Below are 20072 nucleotides of genomic sequence, written 5' to 3' on the forward strand. Positions count from 1 at the left end.
TTATCTGTGAAATAGGCCACATAGTAGGTCCTACTGCAATTCATTTATGCTTAGGTTATGAGTATTTAACATTCATACAAAAATACTAAGGAGAATATCTGAGCCTGTGTTCACCAAACTGCAAAGCCTAATGGCACAATCTCCAAGACTGTGGTCACTTCTAAGACCAACTGCAAGTTCAAGGAGTTCTCAAAACCACTCCTGGGGTTGATAATGTGATAAAACTGGAAGGATTCACAGAACTCACCGGAAGTGAGTTACAGTCATGGTTATGATTTATTAAGGGGAAGAATACAAATTAGAACAGGCTATAGGAAGAGACACATAGAGTGGAGTCTAGCAGAGTTTCAAAGGCAAAGCTTCTGTTTTCCTCAGAATGTGTTACCCTTCTGGTATCGATGTGTGACAATACACATGCAATACTGCCATGCTGGGATGTTCACCAGAGCTTTGGTATCCAGAGTTTTAACTGGGGCTTTATGACATAGGCATGACTAATTGACTGATTGCCCATTGACTGACTGCCCATCAGTCTCCAGTCTTCTACCTCATCCTCCTCCACCCCAGTTTAGATTGATACTCATGGCCCAAGGTGCCTACCAGGAATAACAAAAACACTCCTATCACTTGGGAAATTGTAAGAGTTTAAAGGTTTACTTCTCAGGAGCTTTGGGTTAGACCAATTTTTTTACTTCACAGACTGTCACAGAGTAAGTATTCTCCTAATGTGTAGGAGTATCATTAGTGACTATCACTATTAATTGTTCTCTTCCTCCTATAAGAAGATCAAAGGAAAACATTTCCCCCCACTTCTTTTCCAACTCTTTTTTATGAAAATATGCAAGTATACAGAACAGAATAATATAAGGAGTTCGTATATAAACCACTAGATCCAACAATTAATATTTTGCCGTGTTTGCTATCTCTATGTAGATGGATATTTGTATATGTATGCGTGTGTACGTATCTGAATTATTTGAAAATGTTGCAGCTATCACAACACTTTATCCCTAAAAGACTTCAGCATAGATTTCCTAAGAATAACTATAATACTATTTTACACCTTAGAAAAAACTAATAATAATCCTGTGAAATGCAATATCCAGACTATATTCTAATTAAAGGGAAAATATGGGTTAAAAATTGAATTAATTGCCAGAATCCTCTTCCTTGGACACCATGCTCATCCTGTGTCTTCTCAGGGCAAGAAGCCAGGAGGGCTCCATGTTTCTTGCTGGATCAAATCCAAACACTGGTGACTGCCATTCAATGCTTCCATGACCATGTAGAGCTCACATTCTTAGCCCATAATATCACATTCCCACATACGTTATATCACATTTCCTGAATTGCAACTGTGTGCTAGGCACAGTGCTGAGTGATTTATGTCCAAAGTCTCAGTGTTCTCTGCTTCCTACCATCAATGCTCTACTCCGGTCATCATGTATCCCTGTCTTTCTGCACAAACTGAGCAAGTTTGGTAGTTGGGAAGAGTCATCCTGTCACCCAGGCCTTCAGAGATCCCTTGGTTCAACACACTTGGGTTCCAAGGATTCAGCCCATGAACGTTAGGAGCTGCCCCTAGGGATGAGGTGATGGTCAAGAGGGTGAGTTATACACCCCCCTGCAGTTTTCCCATCATTATCAAGAGAGAATTATTAGTACCTTACTGTTTTTAAAATGGTTTTACAAGCCATTAATCAAATCCAACCCAATCATTTTACATAATGGAAGCAGGCAGCGGTGAATCAATTTTCTCAGGTACCCAAAACATAGTTTTGGGAGATGAACCTACTCTAGATATATTTGATACTACATACTTGCCTCCAGCCTTTATAAAGACTGTTCCCTTGTCTGACAGGTCCTCTTGCTCCTCTCGGACTCATCCATGCCTCCTTAACAAATCAGGAGCCTCCATGCTTTTTCCCCACCATTGAATCTTCCCACAGATGCTCAAGATAGTTCTGAACTGTACACATTTAACACTTAATATTGTATGCTAGGGTCTTTTTTCCTCTCTTATGAAGTGTTGTAGTTTTGCCTTCCTTTGAGGTTAGCAGGACTTTGAAAGTGGAGAGAAAAGTTTGACTTTTAATTTAGTGTACCTAAACATTTCAATAAACATTCATTAAGTAACTACTATGTACTGAGCACTAGGTAGGTGCTATGGAGAATACAAGGATGAAAGGCTCCTTGCCTCTCTGTTTCTATTTAGAGAAACAGACAAGGAAGCATTGTTTTATGGTACCAGATGAAATAAAATAAGTACAAAATATAGGTCAAGAAAAGTGCTATGAGAATGCAAGGGAAAAGCAACTCATTTTGACAGAAAAGGTCAGTAAAGTTTCCTTTTGTTGCTATCCACCACAGGGCACATTGTAGACATTTAACAGTTGCTGACTTATGGAGGATTTTACTCTATCTCAGTTTTGATGAATCAGTATTCAACTTCTTGTAAAAAGAATCCAGAAATGCATAGAGCCAAGGCGTGTCTTATCTCATAAGACTGAAGCCAAAACTCGCATCTCTTTTTGGGTTTGTTATTACTTCTGTAGCAAAGTGCTCAGAACATCATAGCTGCATAACAGTTGCTAGTTCAGTGCAGCTCCTGAGACTTTTTGTATGTGCTCAGCAAACCAGTTTTTAAGTGTATCACTCATTACCCATTTCTTAAATTGAATTCCATCAAAAAAAGTACATATATACTTTTAGATCACCTTGTCCTGATTTGGAGCCTACTATTAAAAGACCTAAAAAATTGTGCAGGAAAAAAAAAGTTTTTTCTAGAATTCAAAGGAGACTTGGCTCTGAGAGCAAAGCTAAATCAGATGCCCACAAAGGTCAATCCAGTTTTGTGATTTCCAGCTCCTAGGCCACTTTCCTCCCATCCTCTGTTCCCTCAAGAATCTGTTTCACCTGTCAAGTTAACTTTCAGGAGTCACTTGTGGGATTGGAGTCTTCTAAGTCAAAAAGATATCCCTGGAAAAGGCATGAGAAATACAGGAGCAATTATCTCCTGGAAGAACAACGAAACATTTATTATGCCAAGCCCAAATTGTCATTTTTCACAGGTGCTTTATAGCAACCATGTGAATAATACTTTAAAAATGCTATTCAGTAAGTTACCTTAGTTTCCTGTGGGTTTGTTTGTGGCTAATATCTTTCTCAAAATGGAGTCCATTACAGGAACTACATGAAGGGTTTACCATGGAAGAGATTAGAATTCTGTAATCGCTCTTGTAAATATGTATTTATTTGTGTTACTAAGTAATTAATGTTGGTTTTCCCACTAAGCTCTAAGCTTAAGAAGTAGGGACACTGACCTTCTCACTACTGAATCCCTAATGCCATGCAAAATGCTCAGCATTTAGACGTTCAGTGTATTTTTGATGAATGGATAAATCTGGAAGACAGACTTTGGTGCAGTCTTGAAGTGCTCTTTGCCTTGTAAACATACTTAAATTAGAGAACAGGATGAACTCACTAATCAAGTTTCCTAAAGGGGGAAAAACGGAGGAAAAGTGTAGGTTGAACCATATGAAATCACCATTTTTGAAGGTCCATAAGATAGCTATTTCATACTGTTCAACCTAATGTGTTGAAATTTTGTTTCCATTTCTCAACCATCTGAATTTATGAGACTAATTTAAATGCATTATACATTTTTAAAAAGATCTAGGTCCAATACCATAATCCATAAGAATGAGAGAAACCGAAGTGTTTATGAGGCACCATAATAGGTGTTTTCAGACGTTTGAGGGACTGCTGGGGGGAAGAATCAGTTACTTCGATATGTCGCTGGTCCTGGTGGAACCGGGATCAATGGGGAGAGCTACAAGGAGATTGCTCTTGGCTCAATAATAAGAAAGTACTTCCTAACTTTGAGAGTTGTTTGAGGGATAACTCCTTTATGACCAGATGTAAGTCTGAGAAACTCTTTGCTGGTCCTGTTGTAAATGGGAATCTAAATCGTATCAGAGAGGAACTGCATGATCCCAGGGATTCTTCCCATCTTCAGAGTTGATGATTTGACTTCAAGGAACTCAATGAGGCCCATTACCTTAGGTCCAGATGTATTTATCTCTAAGAGAATGTTCCCTGTTTAACTGTTAAGTGCTTTGTGATCTAGAAATAAAGGAATTATAGATCATGGTGTATTTTTCTAGAAAAGTAAAGTTGGTGCTAAATTAAAATAAGTATGTGAGTACACAGGTTAAACAAGTATTATTATAATAATACCACAACTAACAGAAAAAATGTTCTTAAAGTTATGGCATTGGTGTTTTAAAAGACATTAAATACAAACTAAAATGGTTTAATTTTTATGTTAATTTCAAGGAAGACTGGCCAGAATTGTAGTTTGTACGTTTGATTTACCCCATCCAATTAGCTTAATTTGGAGATGGAAATAGCAATGGTAACAACCCTGAACTTAGTTCTCTGTCTCTGGAAGGCCACATTCAGTTCAACAAATATTAGTTTGGCCTCTACTGTGTGTTACAAAGGAGAATGAGACAATGCTCCTTTCAAGGACCTAACCTCTCATCTGCTCCATGTTTTGACTAAATATAATACTTCCTGAACATTACTTTGTACCATTAACATTTATAACATCCTATACAGTAGGAACTATTTTTCTTCCCATTTACAGATGGGAACTCTAAGTTATACAGAGTATAGATAGAGAGACTAAGTAAATCTGTCCATGGTCACACAGACAGTATTTAACAGAGGATCTGAACCCAGGCAGTCTGGTTTCAGAATTCATAAGCTTAACCATTATACTATATTGCCTTCTAAGTGGAACACAATTCTTCCTTTTGTACTGTTCAAAGGAGATTGACTAGAGGCTGACAGCCTACAACGATCATACATGATATACACTCATCAAAGCCTACACGGCTCATTTGTATTCATCCATTTTCAATTCAACTGGCATCTATGGAAAACCTACTGTATTTTAGGCACTGCACTAAGTGATTTCTCCGTGACTATCTCATTCTATCCTAACAGCTTTGTCAAACAGGTATTAATTCTATTTTAAGGAGGAGAAATTGAGAGGCAGAAATTAAATGACCTATGTGGGTTCACACACTTAGTGAGTTAGCACTGAGATTTAAAACCAGACCTCCTGATTCTAAGTCCTGTGCTCGCACAGTGGCCTTGCAAATGTCATTTTTTAAGTGTATGCATCTGTGGCTCTTAGTATATTTACTAGGTTGTGCAACCATTATCACTCTTCCAGAAAATTTTCATCACTCCAAAAAAGAAACTCTGTACCGATTATCAACCATTCCCCACTCTCCTCTCCCTCCAGTTCCTGGCAATCACATATCTACTTTCAACCACTATGAAATTTGCCCATTTTGGACATTTCATATACTTGAAATCATATCAGTGGTTTTGGTGACTGCCTTCTTTCACTTAGCATGGTGTTTTCAAGGTTCATCTAGGTAGTAGCATGTATCAGTACTTCATCACTTTTCATGACTGAGTAATTTTCCATTGTGTGGAGATACTATATTTTGCTTATCCATTCATCAGTTAATGGACATCAGGATTATTTCCAGCGTTTGGCTATTAGAAATAACACTGTTATAAACATTCATGTACTAGTTTTTGTGGGAATATGTGTTCAGTTCCTTAGGGTGCATACCAAGAGTGGAATTGCTGTATCGTATGGTAACCCTCCTTAACCCTCCTTAACGTTTGGTTATGACAAACTGTTGTTTGTAGAGGCTACATTATCTTAGGTTCCCGCCAGCAATGAAAAGGGGCTCCAATTTCTCCACTTCCTTTCCAACACTTGCTATTTTTTAAGTCATCCTAGTGCATGTAAAATGGTATCTTATAATGATTTTGACTTGCATTTTCCTAATTACTAACTGTAGAGCATCCTTTCATTTGCATATTGGCTATCGATGTATGTTTTTGGAGACACATCTATTTAAAAATCCTTTGCCCATTTAAAAATTATATTTAAAAAGTGTTTGTTTTTGAATAGTAAGAAGAGTTCCTTACATATTCTAGATATTAGACTCTTATCAGATATATGATTTGGAAATAGTTTCTCCCATTCTGTGGCTGTTCTCTCTCTTGAAATTTTTGTGAAACTGTCCACTTTTTTACTTGCTTACTTGTACTTCTGGTGTCATACCTTATAAACCATTGCTTAATTCAACGTCATGACATTTATATATAAATATCGTTTTAAACTGGAATTTCAAAGACACTCTTCTCTCATGAAGGAGAAATACATAATCACAAAGTTCCCTTAGCAGTTTTAAATAAGTCTGAACTCTATTTGGCATTGGAAAATTGGGTTCATTTTTACTAGGAGATGGAAACATTAAAATAATACAGAATTCACAAGTTTTCTCCCAAATCAATTTATGTAAAATATTTGTCACAGGGCATTGAATAAACTGTTTATTATTTATTATTAATAAATTAAATAATTTATATTATTTATATATTAATATATATTCACATATAATTTATATTAATAATTATTAATAAATTAAAACTTACCTTTTTTCTGTTAAAAAATTTTTTTATCATTTATTTTTGAAGAAAGAGACAGAGCACTAGTGGGGGAGGGGCAGAGAGAGAGAGGGAAACACAGAATCCAAAGCAGGCTCCAGGCTCTGAGCTGTCAGCACACAGCCTGATGCAGGGCTCGAATCCATGAACCATGAGATCACGACCTAAATGGAAGTCGGATGCTTAACCAAGTGAGCCACCCAGGCGAACCACTACTTATTATCTTAATCATTAAAGTTATTCTGAGAGATTTAAAGTCAATGTTCTGAATAAAATAATAGAAAACAGTATACAAGTTTGGAATTCATGATTAAGTGAAAAGCATTCAGAAGACATGTTTGTTAGCATATGTGACAGCTAAAAGTTGAGATGAGTTCCCTATGCCTGCTAGGATTGGTAAAGGGGACAGAACTTGTACCTCGGGCTAAGAATGAAGTCCCCTAAAATTTGGGGACAGGAAAAAAAGTCTTTGTTTCATAACCTTGTTTCAAATTCCTGAATTATGTAAATGTACATTCAAGATTTTATGGGAGATCTCACCTATTGTTAGACCAATGGATTTTGACTTTCAGATTATCTTTTCTTAGAATTTAAAAATTGGAATTTCAGGAACATTGCACTCTAATACTACAATCCATGGGGCCATCTCCAGGGAGAATATCAGAACTAAAACGTATGATTATACAAGCAGTACACTGCTTAACCACAAGGAACGTCAATGACTCAAAGTCATTGTAGATTCATAGGGTTAGGATTTTCCGTCAGATTAGCAGATAGGTGTTTTGGAGAAGGTGGCTACTTTTTAACATGTATAAATTCACTGCTGAGGTAAGCAATGTGGCAGTCATGGGTAGGACCAAAACTTCCATCTGTTTGCAGGCAGTGTATCCAGACTCACAGCAGGATAACCATCAGATCAAATTTTGGGGAACCAAACTAGGGCTCTTACGTGACTTTGGTAGTTATCTGCTCTACAGTATTCCTTCACTTTGCTAATGTGGTAACGATAATACCCATAAACTTTAATACACACGTACCAATGACCTACAGAATCCCTGATATTTGTGTTTGCATAAAAGTAATAGCATCAATGATCATTGTAAATAATGATTTTTTTGTGTGAATGACTAAAACACAGTGATCCCCAACAGAAAAGTAGAAAAACAACATCATTCACAGAAGAAACTCAAATGACCATTAAATATATGAAAAACTTTATTTTACTAGTAATAAAATAAAAATTTGGGGCACCTGGGTGTCTCAGTCAGTTAAGTCTCCAACTCTTGATCTCAGCTCAGGTCATCGTTCGTGAGATTGAGCTCTGTGTTGGGTTCCATGCTAACAGCACAGGGTCTCTGGGATTCTCTCTCTCTCTGTCTGTTCCTCCCCCCTCCTCTCAAAATAAATAAACTTAAAAAAAAAAACCACTGAAATTAGAACAGTGAGGCATTAGTTTTCATTACTAGACTGGCCAAAATAAGAGTGCTGGCAAAGGTAAGGAAAGATGTCATTTATATACTGTTGATGGAAGTGGATGAGTACAACTCTTTTGGCCATAGTCAAGATGTCAAATGTACATTCCCTTTGACTCAGACATTCCACTTCTAGAAATTAGTTAAGTAAAAAAATCTACGTAGGCAAAAGCTTTGTGAACAAGAAGGTTTACTGCAGTATCACTGCAGTATTAGAAATAATCTTTACCTATAACTATAATCTATTGGCTGAATAAGTTCAAAATAGAATGTATACAATATTCTCCTTTAACAATTATATGTGCATCTACATGTGTGTGAATATACATTCATAGATACACACATCCATACACAGTCATAGAGAAAATGGTGTGCAGTGTTACCTCTAGGACACAGGAGTGCGGGGAAGGAGGACGTTGGCTTTTTTCTCCTTTGTACTATTGTTATGTTTATTTAAAAAAAATCACCTGTGGCACTTTTGTTACTGTTTAAAAAGTAGACCTGTGGAGTTTACACTGCATTTGTGAAATGGAAGCAGGCCAAGAACATAGGTCAACTGTGTACTGACTGCACATTGAAAATATTTTTGTATTCACTGGATACCAGCTATTTTTCTTTGGGTAAAAGTGGTGTTCAGCATGTCCAACACAAATTAAGGTACATTTTATAATCAGAAGTAAAAAAAAAAAAAGCTATGAATAAGATTCTTCTGGATATAATATGGATAGTAAATGCAGTTGATTAAGGACAGATTGGGGGCACTGACACAAGTTCTGAGCCCCCACAGTATATGCTAAGGCCCTGAGGAATTACAGCCTCCTTACAAGAGCCTCTGAGCAATTCAGGTGCTACTTTCCATCTTAAAAGATTCAAGTCCTCATCTAAGAGGAATCCCCAGAATTCAGCTTTCTTGGGTGCTCATGCAGTCTCCAAACTTCTCAGGAATGCGAAGAAAAACCAAATAATTATATTTATAAAGTAGTTCTCTGTTGGGGGGGGGGGTGGCGGGGTGCCTGGGTGGCTCAGTAGGTTGAGTGTCTGACTTTGGCTCAGATCATGATCTCAAGGTTCGTGGGTTCAAGCCCTGCGTCTGCCTTTGCGCTCACAGCAGTGAGCCTGCTTCAGATTCTCTGTCTGCCTGTCTCTTCCCTGCTCGCCTCTCTCTCAAAAAATAAGCATTAAAAAAAAAAAAAAAAAAAAGAAACAAAAAGTAGTTCCTATGTTCCCGGCACAACACCTATGTCATTCCAGAAAGAGGAGCCTGTTATGGTCTGAATGCTTGTGATCCCCCTATTTTCCTATGTTGAAATCCCACCCACCAAAGATGATGGTATTAGGAAGTGGGGCCTTTTGGAGGTGCTTAAATCACAACGGTGGAGCCCACATGAATGGGATTACTACCCTTGTGAAGAGGTTCCAGAGAGCTTCCACAATGTAAGCACACAGAATTCTACAACCTAGAAGAGGGCCCTCACCAAACCATGCTGATACCCTGGTATTAGACTTCCAGTGTCCAAAACAGTGAGAAATAAGTTTCTCTTGTTTATGAGACACCCAAACTATCGGATTTTGTTATAGCAGCCTGAACAGACCGAGACAGGCTATGTTTAAAATCCGAAAGACCGGGTTCAAATCCTGGTTTTTCTCTTTCCTGAAGTAAGGCATAAACATCCAAGTCCCCATTTCTTAGCCTAGAAAGGACCTCTCATATTACTTATGCTACCTCCATTCTTAGCTTCATGCAAGGCTAAAATGTGGTCATGCCGGGTAGAGAGCTTTCAAGGCTGTGAAGTCCTCAACAAATGGGAAAGTATTTTAGTAAAATGTGACTTAGTATATTTTGAAAGGGAGAGATTTTCAAGGATCAGCACTAGTTTATGGTTTTTCTCTGGTTTAACAGAACTCTATGCTGTTTATAAAGAACTTTGAAAAAGTAATGTTTTATTAAAAGCTTATTATATGGTGATCATTGATGACCACTTCTGATATAAAGTGTTTTAGATGTAATTCTTCCACACTAGCACTCACCGATGGTTTCATTAAAATAATAACATTTTTACAGGCCAAAGAATTAAGAAATAATCCTACTTGACTTATTAGGAATGCTGTTATGGCACGCACTGGAAATATTCTTCACATCTTCTGCAACAACAAAATGAAACACTGCCCAAGTTTATAGTAAAGACACTACTAAGAGGCAGGTATTTTGCAGGCAAGAAAACCTTTTATTTTAAACCACAAATAGTCAGCAGGTGGCCACAACTATCCATGTTTCATTAAAACCACATAAAACCTAGGTACAAAAGCACCACTGATTATTGCTCTAGAAAAACTGCGTGAAAAATTTAAATACGCACAGTAGAAACACCACAGTATCCACAGGACCCGATTTTTAAAGCAAGTGCATGGAATGCTCAATCAACCTTACACATAGCTTTCAATAATAAACTCGTATTTATTTTACTTGAAGATGATGGAAATTTCCAAAAAAGCATGACTATGAGAAGATAAAATGTCCATCCTTATATATTTTTGTATGCCAACTAGTAGAATCCTAAAAAATTAGCATTTACAAAATACTTGGTAAAAATAGCTTTTAAAAGTTGCCCCGAGAGGTACATAAAATCAACCCCAATTTTTCATGACAATTCATTCTCCCTTGTTATCTACAGATTCAGTTTTCTGTGCCTGTGAAAAAGAAAGGGGGGGGGGGGAGATATAGTTACTATTAAAGCTACTATCAGCCAAAAGAAAGTCCACCCGACCAACACACACACTCTGAACATCTGGTTTTTAGCAGCTCGATTGCAAAACCTATTTCAACTCTGGGTGTGAAACAGACAAGGCAGGAATATAGTAGGCAAACACTTGGCTGCATTTATTGCTTTCTGGTTTTCAAACGACCACAGAAGCTTTACCTGTAAGCTCCCACTGTTCATAATAAAAAAAAAACACCACACTACTATCTGATTCTAGTCACTGCAAACATGCAGAATTTTCTACTGTACCCTTAACTCTCACTGTTTCAATCTGCCCCTTTACTGACAGTGTGCTGGGTGGGGTACCTCTGGAGGTTGAGACATTAACAGTTGAGCGAGAGATGTGGATCTGTAATAACATTACGGGCAATAAAAAGAGTCATTATGAATGTGCTATCACCGGCTGAAGGATTGAGCAATTTCTTTTAAGACACTGATTCAATCAGTGGGGGGTATTTATGGAAAGTACCTCTTCAGCTTTAGTTTCACCTTTTTCAGATGGTGCAGTACCTTCCTTTCCAGCTTCTTGCTTTTCCTCCTTCTTCCCTTTAGCACCTTTGTTAATCTTTGTTCCAGGTTCTTTCTAATAGAGGGAAACAAGGCATGTTAGACAGGGTGTGATGTCAGTAAAAATCAGCCAACCTCGCCCAAACACAAGGTAAAGCAAAACCAGGGCCAACATGGTGGCTTTCCAGGGGGAGGGGAACCCAATTTTGCAGTGCCTCGAGTGAGTTACACTGAGTCTCTGTGAAAATGTAATGGGCTGCTTAGAATATCCACTGACTTTCTCCTCTGGGAAAAAGGTGGTGATTCTCCTCATGTATTTGTTCAGTGGGCCTCCTCTCTCACTACAGAGAAGTGGTTCTGCCGTGGAGGGCACCAGCAGTGGGAAGTGATGGAGGAGGCAGAAACCAGGAAAGAAGCCAGCAAGAGAAACATCTCATGTGGGGACGTGGGACTTGAGTGACTAGAAGGCTGAGAAAATGCTTGAAAATGAAGTCCCAGGTGAAGAAAAGTTCCTGATTGTTAAAAACAAGTATATATATATATGTATTTTGAGAGAGAGAGTGAGAGCATGTGCACTAACAGGGGAGGGGAAGAGAGAGAGGGAGAGAGAGAATTCCAAGCAGGCTCCGCACTGTCAGGGAGCGCAGAGTCCGATGCGGGGCTCGAGCCCACGAACTGTGAGATCATGATCCGAGCCGAAATCAAGGGTCAGATGCCCAACTGACTGAGCCACCCAGGCGCCCAGAAAAGTTCCTGATTTGAAGACTAAGCCACAGGGGCGAGTTCTGCTTCAGAATCACCTACCCATGCCACAAATACACATCGTTTCAAACAATTCACAACACTGCTCTGAAGGGCAGAGTACAGAAAAGCAATTTGGGACAAGTTTCTTCATACCTCTCTGCTTGTTTCCTTGTCTGCAAAATGGGGTATGTGTACCTACCTCATAGGGTTGATGCGAGGGTTTCATAAGAAAAGCAAGAACAGGGTCTGGCATAGTATAAGAGCCACCATATAAATGTTTGCTGATATTAATTATTGGCTAGTGTTAATTATTACATGTCAGTCATCAGACTAAGCCACTAAGACCAGTTATATGAAGTCAGATCCCCTCCCCCAAGCCCTTGAGCCACTGGCAGCTGCAATACCAGGGCCCAGCCTCCCACCTCCCGAGCCACCCTGGCGCACTGCTAACAAACCCTCCTGGACAGGCGGCTTCTCCGAGCACCACGCTCTGACTTCCTTCACCTTTACTGACCAAATGGGAACACTTTCCTGGGAAAGCGTAAAACTGTGCTTTATGCCTTTTGCAACAATGGTGACAGTTTCCTAGTCAGTACATTTAGCCCGTATCATTACATGTGATTTTTCCTTGGGGGATTTTTCGACACAAAATTATAATTTATTCATTGTTTAAAAGGCCAAAGTCAGTCAAAGGAGCACCTCTTACCTTAGCAGACGTTTTTCTTGGTTTAGGTTCAGGTTTGGGTGGAGCAGGTTTCTGCAAAGATAAATTACACAAATACTGAAAAAGACAACCCTCGAGACCAAAAGGAATGCAACGAGACTGCAGAAGACACCAGTTCATTTTGACTACGATTTTGTTCATTTAAAAAAAAAAAAAAAAAAACCTCTTTCTATTTTCGGCATCAGGTAGCAGCATAAAGACCCGTGCATTTCGTGACTATTTTCATCCTGGGTTCTCAAGTGAACAGCAGGTGAGATTTAAAAGCCGACTCTTTATTCCCCAGTCCAGAGTAGCTCTCCAGGAACAGGTTTAAGCTTCTAGCTCTGATGTCTCTGTACTTCCTTTGATCACAGCACAGCAGCAAGAGGAATGACTCAGGCCCTCGGCCAAATGACTCAATGAATTCAGTCACACTGGCCTTCCCAACAGTCTAGAAATCACAGCACAATTGCAGGCAAAGCCCATCCGGTAATGAAGACCGCTGCCTGTGAAGTATTTCAAAATCATTTCCACATCCTTCTACCTCTGATGTCAATTTCAAGTTCTGTAGCCAAGCTTCAGCTTCTTCCTATTCGCATCCTCTCCAATGCCAGCTCAAGGTGAGAAGAATCTCTCGCCCACCCAGACACTAGGCTTATTTGCCTCTAGAGCTTTTTATCAAGAACATGATTATAATAAAATGTCCACTGTTAGCTCCGAAAGTTTAAGATTTCTCTTAAACTTAGCCAAAGAGTCCACTGAGCAACTATTTTTCTCTTGCTTCATGCGGTTCTCTTCCCTGCTGCCATGAGCACTGCTTGCCCTGTGGCCATGGTTCCCTCCATAACATATAGAGCTTCAGCCCTCACCTGCTTTCCAGGACGGGTGGGGGCACATGAGGACATGGGGGAAGATAACCCATTAAAGCCTCTGCTTTTCTATAGCTATTTTAGGGCAAATATTTCTCTCATCAAGCTAGAAAAAAATAAGTGCCCATCTCTCCCAACACTAGGGAGAATGGCTTTTGAACAGAAAACACTGCCCAGGATATCCCCCTCTGGAGAAAATACATGTTCGTCCCTGGTGCCTGTAGGTGGTTCAGGTTCATATTGAATCTGGCCCTGTTCATCAAACGCATAAAGTAAAATTGTAGACAGTTCAATTCCAGAAGATTGGCTGTTAGGACTTCTCAAATAAAAAAGGACAACTGGGTCTGAAAAGTAAGGGATATTTTTATTAAGCTTCTTACCCCCTGAATCTGTAGTCTGTTACCTAAACAGCAGCTTGCATGGCTACTAGGTTTTCAGAATTTAAAAAATTTTGTAATGTGAGGCTTTGATATATTGCATTAACATGTATTTGTTGTCACAATTCACAGCAAAGATTTCCTTTTGTATTTTCTGTAAAGATAGACCTCTCCTCCATTCAGCATTTAAGTGTTTTGATGGAACAGGAAAAGATGAGATTTTGCAGGCTGTAATCCCACCGGCCACCGAGGAGGCTCTGTGTCAGCACCACAGGCAATGATCTCAGTGGAAGGTGCTTATACCGCTGGTTCATGGTGCTCAGGAAAAGCCTTGTTTTAAATTTTGATTTTTATTTGACTTACAAGGTCTACTCCCTTAATGGGACAGAGATCCACAGAATGCAACGGCTTGTAGTACAATCTACAGCTAAGCCTAACGGAAGTTAAAACATAAGTACTGAACAATGGTGAGAGTTAATATTGGATAGAGCACACCATCTTGAGGGACTTCGGCAGAATCCGGATTAATTGTGCGCACACACAACTGCATCTCCCGGCTCTTCATCTTTCCAGTGGCTCTGATGTTGCTTCCTTAGGTTGGGACTCACGTGAAACTGTCTCACCCAACCCCAAATTGGCTATACTTCGGAACTTGTGAGTGCCCTCATAGCCCTTTCTGCATTGATTCCCTATACTGTGCCAGGCACAGGTGTTGGCTGACATGAAATCCATGCTCCCCCGAAGGCTAAAGCAGCTAGCAGCTCCTGCCAGCCAAGAAGCCAGTGCCTTTCCTCCTACATCTCAGGTCTCAGCAAGGGCTGCGGCTATTTTAACCAACATCCTCCACCAGAGAGCCAGGCTGACCTCTCGTGGCAGAGTAATGGCTGGTACCTCTGCAGGGCGGCAAGGAGGACCACAAGAGCCAGCAGGGAGCACAGCCTGGTGAGAAGGCCTGGAGCGCATTTATGGCCAAGGCTGGTCACAGCTGCCCATCCCAGCTTTAATGATCTTAACCCTGGTCTCTTCCCCAGGCCTGGCCCACAGAGGGAGACTCTGAGTGGCAAAGTGGAATCATTACTTTCCCAAAGATTCTCTAGTTCTGAAATGGGACTAAAGCGCATGGATTCCGATGACTTTTAGCATGTTTCTGAATAAAGTATAGGCCGTGGAGAGAGGATCGTAATTCATCTCCACTTTAACACATCATGTGCAGAATCAGAAGGGTAGGACTTTGCTAATGTGCTTCTTTTGTTTCAGAGATCTAGAAATATCAAACACCTTCCTGGGTTTTGTACGCCTGGTAATGGGGCTGGCAGCTACTTTTCACTGACATATCTGATCAACTGAATTGCTTGGCAACACCAGTCACATTTGCCACAGATTGTGACCCACGTTGATTTCCAAAAAGGAAACAAAAAAACTCAAGGGAAATAACACCTTAATCTTCCTTCTGCTGCTTTGTCCTGAACAGAGGGAATATTTACTCATAAGAACTAACAACAAGAGGGTTCTAAAGTACTCACCGCTGACAATCTAGCAGACCGTCTGGTGGGCTACAAAGGAAATGGAAAAATATACAGTTTTATTAGACACAACCCAGCTGATTTTTAAAAATTTATTCTTGGTATCTTACTTTGTTGAAAGAGTGTAATGTATGACTCCCATTACCCTCTCCAGGTAAGCAAGCATACTAAAACATACTTCAAGTGCCCTGGGAACCATAATACTCAACAGGAAGTTTTCTAAAGAGGTGCAGACACACTATTCAAAGAAATGGCCTCTCCTAATTAAGGGTGTTGCGGGTAAGAAAAAGAAAGGAAGATTAATTTGGGTTCTGACCTGTAATCTACTTGTGTGATAAAAATGACAATACGAGAACTGAGGAGCTATTTAAGAACTAGTTCCGGTCTGACTCTTGTTCCTTACAAATAGAACTAAAACTTATAAATTAATACAAAAGAAGAGTTACATAATTGTGTAGAAACCAAAATAGGAGTTCCCTGACTTGTTACTATGTTAGAGAAGAGAATAACTATAAATCTTAGGCAGTTCACAAGAAATACTTCCTCTTATCTGTAACAAAATAAGCACATTTATTTATCTGCTAAATGCATATGTTTAATGAAAGATTGAGATAGAGTAAAAGGTTCACTAATCTTTCCTTTTAATTTGGAAGTTGAGAAAATTTAGAAAAACTGGGTTGAGATTAGTATTTTTAAGGAAATCTTTTTCTCTTCAAGGATGCAAATTAAGCAAATGAGGCCGCAAAGAAAATTTAAAATAGCAACAACGGTTCTAGGAGTTTCAGAAATAAGCATACAGAACCGATATTCTACTTACCATCAGCAAAAGATGGCTCCCCAAGGGATTTCACATTCTGAAAGTATAACTGCCTTTCTTGAAAAGTGTTCCAGAAATAAATACTCCATACTCTGTCTGTTTTACTCACTGCTCTGTCTCTGGTAGAATAGTATGTGTACCACCTAGCATGTAGATTCCCAAAAATACGTGCTGAAAAAATGAACTCCAATCTTTTACCTAATTCAGGCTGCCTTATACAAACTTTGCCTCCTTACAATAGCTTAAATGTTTCAAATAATTTCTTCAAGGGGGTCAGCAAAGATGGTCAGGAGGAACCCGTGCCACAATTGCAAGGAATTATGGAATTCTTGAAGCCATGCTGAGGTCAGCACAGGTCAGCTGGTCAGGCCAAACTGGAAGAAATATTTCATGCCGTCTTCACACCTCAGAACTTTCTGGCTGAAAATAGCCAGAGGAAGCTAAACTCATCTCTCTTTAAACTACAGAAGGAAATGAAGGGCCAGAGCCTCCATGAATAATTTTAACCCTGGGGTCCTGAAGAAAAATCAGAGCTGGACTTAAGGCCAGCGAACAGAATGTGCAGAGACTAGGAGACTGTGTCGGTGAAGTGGTGGCCATGATATATTCACTGCACCAGGTAAGGGGATGTACAGTGCAACATGTAGTATGGGAGGCATGCCTGTATCACACGCTCCACAGGAAATACCACGGTGTCTGCTCGGATTATCGTAAGTGCACTGATGGGTGCATTCATGACAACACAGCCATGAGTCGCAGGGAACCAGAACCCAAATCCTGTGCTGCCTTTCTCAGTATCGTTAATTGCAATGAACTGGGTATCACCAAAGAAAAGACAACAGTAACAATCAAACCAGGCAGCAAGTGTGTAACTTGTGCTTCTTCAGATGCTCTTTTGAACACGGAAGAGCAAAGGAGCATCCACTAATTACCAAACAGAGTTCATCTTTGATGCTTCTGCATGGCCTGAAGAACTACACCACCATCTCCCAAGCGAAGCATAGCCGGCAGAAGAGTGCTCAGAAAATAACGCAGGGAAAAAAATCGCAGCCTCTATGCTCAGAAGGGGTGAAAGGACCTTATTTGAACCCCTCTCCACTTCGTGTTGACTTACGTGTACCGCCTTGGCCTTACCTCACTGTTCACCTCATCTATCTCACATCTGTACCCCTAGTGCACTTCTCATGGGTAAGCACCAGAAATGTGTACTAGTGTGAACTTGAGGTGAGGTGTGCTAAGGCCACTACTCGGATACTGTCTAGTTTAGTGCCTGAAAAGAAGCCAATATATTAAATATTACTCATCACTGCCTTCCTATCCACCAAGCAGTTGTCCTGAGGAAAATCTCATTGAAGTAAAGCCAAATCATGTGACAGATTTTCCAACTCTGGTGCTGTTGCTCCTTTCTTCTCCATGGGAACACCTGGGCAAACTGAAGAGGCGGATGTCAGAGAGCCCTCTGGGATTTCCAGAAACATTCCAACCTAAGCAAGCACTGCTCTGCAGGGCCTGAAAGCTGTTCTGATCCAAAGGACTCCCTATCTTTTTATAATTCAGACCCAGTACAAGAGTTTCAAAATAAAAAGCCTAGGAAATTAATGCAAAAACAAGGCCTGCCTCTCCAGGCTGTCTAAACCAACCATCTCTAAAAAGCACATCTTTTACTGTAAAATCATTTTACGACTTCCTGTCTAAAATTTACCAGCTCTTCTTTCTATGCTATAAAAAAAGGATTTTTCTCAAATTTTCCTTTCCAGCAACCATCATAAGAGATTTTCTTTTTCACTGCAAACAGTGGAGGCTGAGACGAACCTTTCACTCACAGTCAGCAGCATGGTTATGCATGCAAGCATGTACACCTTCCTGGAAAGTTCCATCAGCTTTCACAGCCTTAAAATCTATAAATGATTGGGCTATATTTATTGGATATAAAATAGACTAGACTGCTATTTTTTTCCTCCTTAGAGCACTAGAATTTTAAGTATTCCCTTGAGACTCAGACTGTTGGGCAGGGCTACTATGAAAAAAGAGCTAATAAGAATTTCTCCCGATTTGTTGATGGTGAATCTTCAGGAGAAGTGGCCAAAAGTGGTTATCAGAGGAGGAAAGGAGACTTTCAGAATGGTATGCCACCAAGAGTTACAGAGACAAAGAATGGGAGGGTTTGTCAATGTGGTGTCTAGGTGCTGGGTACAATGAAATTCTTCAAAAAGCATTTGATTAATTCATCATTCCCTGGGTTGGAGCAAATTCTGGTGAAGGCTACTCCAAAAGACACAGAGCCTTTTACTTTAACGTCCTGGTTGCAAAAAAACATGGAAGTGTTATTTCGCTATGGCAAAGTTCACTGGTGTAGCTGGATTCAAGTAGAATCACTGGACTTTGCTGAATACTGCTTGAAACATATGTGCCATTCCCATGGAGTCTGGAAGTATGTTTATTTTTATAAGATTTCTTAATGCTTCTAAGTTTGACCACGTACAGATTTTCCTCAACTTCCAATGGAGTTACATCCTGATAAAGCCAGTAAGTTGAAAATGTCTTCAGTTGAAAATGCGTTTAATATAGCTAACCTACTGAACATCAGAGCTCAGCCTCCCTTAAATGTGCCCGGAACATGTATATTAGCCTACAGTTGGGCAAAGTCATCTAACATAAAGCCTATTTTATAATACAGTGTTGAATATCTCACGTAATTTATTGGATACGGGACTGAAAGTGGAAAACAGAACGGTGGTGTGGGTACAGAAGGGTTGTTAGTGTATCGGTTGTTCACCCTCATGATCACAGGGCTGACTAGGAGCTGTGGCTCACTGCCAGTGCCCAGCGTCACAAGGGCACATCGTGCCACATACAGCTAGTCTGGGAAAAGAGCAAACCAGGAAGCATGGTTTCTACTGAATGAGTATTGCTTTTGCACCACAGTAGAGCCAAAAATTGTAAGTCAAACCATCACAAGTCAGGGACCATGTGTACTTGCAAACAAACGCCAAAAGTCAAGTTGCTTTTAATTTCCAAAGATAAATGAGGAGCCAAACGGAAATTAACTTCTTTGGTGGGACACCTGGGTGGCTCAGTTGGTTGAGCTCTGACTTCGGCTCAGGTCATGATCTCACGGTTTGTGAGTTTCAGCCCCGTGTTGGGCTCTGGGCTGACAGCTCAGAGCCTGGAGTCTGCTTCAGATTCTGTGTCCCCCTCTCTCTGTCCACCCCTGCTTGTGCCCTGCCTCTCTCTTTCAAAAATGAATAAAAATTAAAAAAATAAAAAAGAAAAGAAATTAACTTCTTTGCAAAAATGGGAAGTGGGGAAACATGGATATCAGAGCATTGGCTAAGGAATGGAGAGGACAGAGAAAAGGCACTGGATAACCATGTTTTTATGATTACCACAAAAGTGGCATGAGGACAGAGGATTTTGTTTTTTATGTTTATTTAGTTTTTGAGAGAGAGAGAGACAGAGCACAAGTAGCAGAGGGGCCGAGAGAGAGGGAGACACAGAATCAGAAGCAGGCTCCAGGTTCTGAGTTGTCAGCACAGAGCCTGATGCGGGGCTTGAACTCACGGACCATGAGATCATGACCTGAGCCGAAGTTGGACGCTCAACCTACTGAGCCACCCAGGTGCCCTAGAGGACAGAGGATTTTGAATCAGGGCTCAGATAATTTTCCTGGTTCTGCTATATACAAGTTGTGACACCTGTGGAAAATAATGTATTTCTCTCAGGACCTTGTTTCCTCTAGTAAAGCTGGACATAATAAC

General features: G+C 40.0%; 1 protein-coding gene and 1 long non-coding RNA gene across 4 annotated transcripts in view; one reads left to right on the forward strand and one right to left on the reverse strand.

Moving 5' to 3' along the window:
* Positions 1-573: 573 nt before the first annotated feature.
* The window catches only part of LOC122220117, a 39362-nt gene continuing 19863 nt past the window's right edge, over positions 574-20072 (forward strand). Inside the window, exons 1-4 of the long non-coding RNA XR_006202682.1 lie at positions 574-710; positions 11629-11779; positions 12935-12999; positions 13103-13348. This is a non-coding gene — a long non-coding RNA (uncharacterized LOC122220117). The remainder of the gene's footprint in view (positions 711-11628; positions 11780-12934; positions 13000-13102; positions 13349-20072) is intronic.
* The window catches only part of HMGN3 (high mobility group nucleosomal binding domain 3), a 31970-nt gene continuing 22117 nt past the window's right edge, over positions 10220-20072 (reverse strand). For 2 of the 3 annotated variants that reach the window (XM_042939214.1, XM_042939213.1), the window contains exons 3-6: positions 15498-15527; positions 12732-12782; positions 11244-11357; positions 10710-11123 (exon numbers count right to left, since the gene is read on the reverse strand). In XM_042939214.1, the coding sequence (XP_042795148.1) occupies positions 10992-11123; positions 11244-11357; positions 12732-12782; positions 15498-15527 (327 nt within the window). In that variant the 3' untranslated portion in view covers positions 10710-10991. The other variant, XM_042939215.1, reaches the window with a different exon arrangement.

This window comes from Panthera leo, chromosome B2 (assembly GCF_018350215.1).
Source record: "Panthera leo isolate Ple1 chromosome B2, P.leo_Ple1_pat1.1, whole genome shotgun sequence".
In the NCBI taxonomy this organism is placed as follows: Eukaryota; Metazoa; Chordata; class Mammalia; order Carnivora; family Felidae; genus Panthera; species Panthera leo.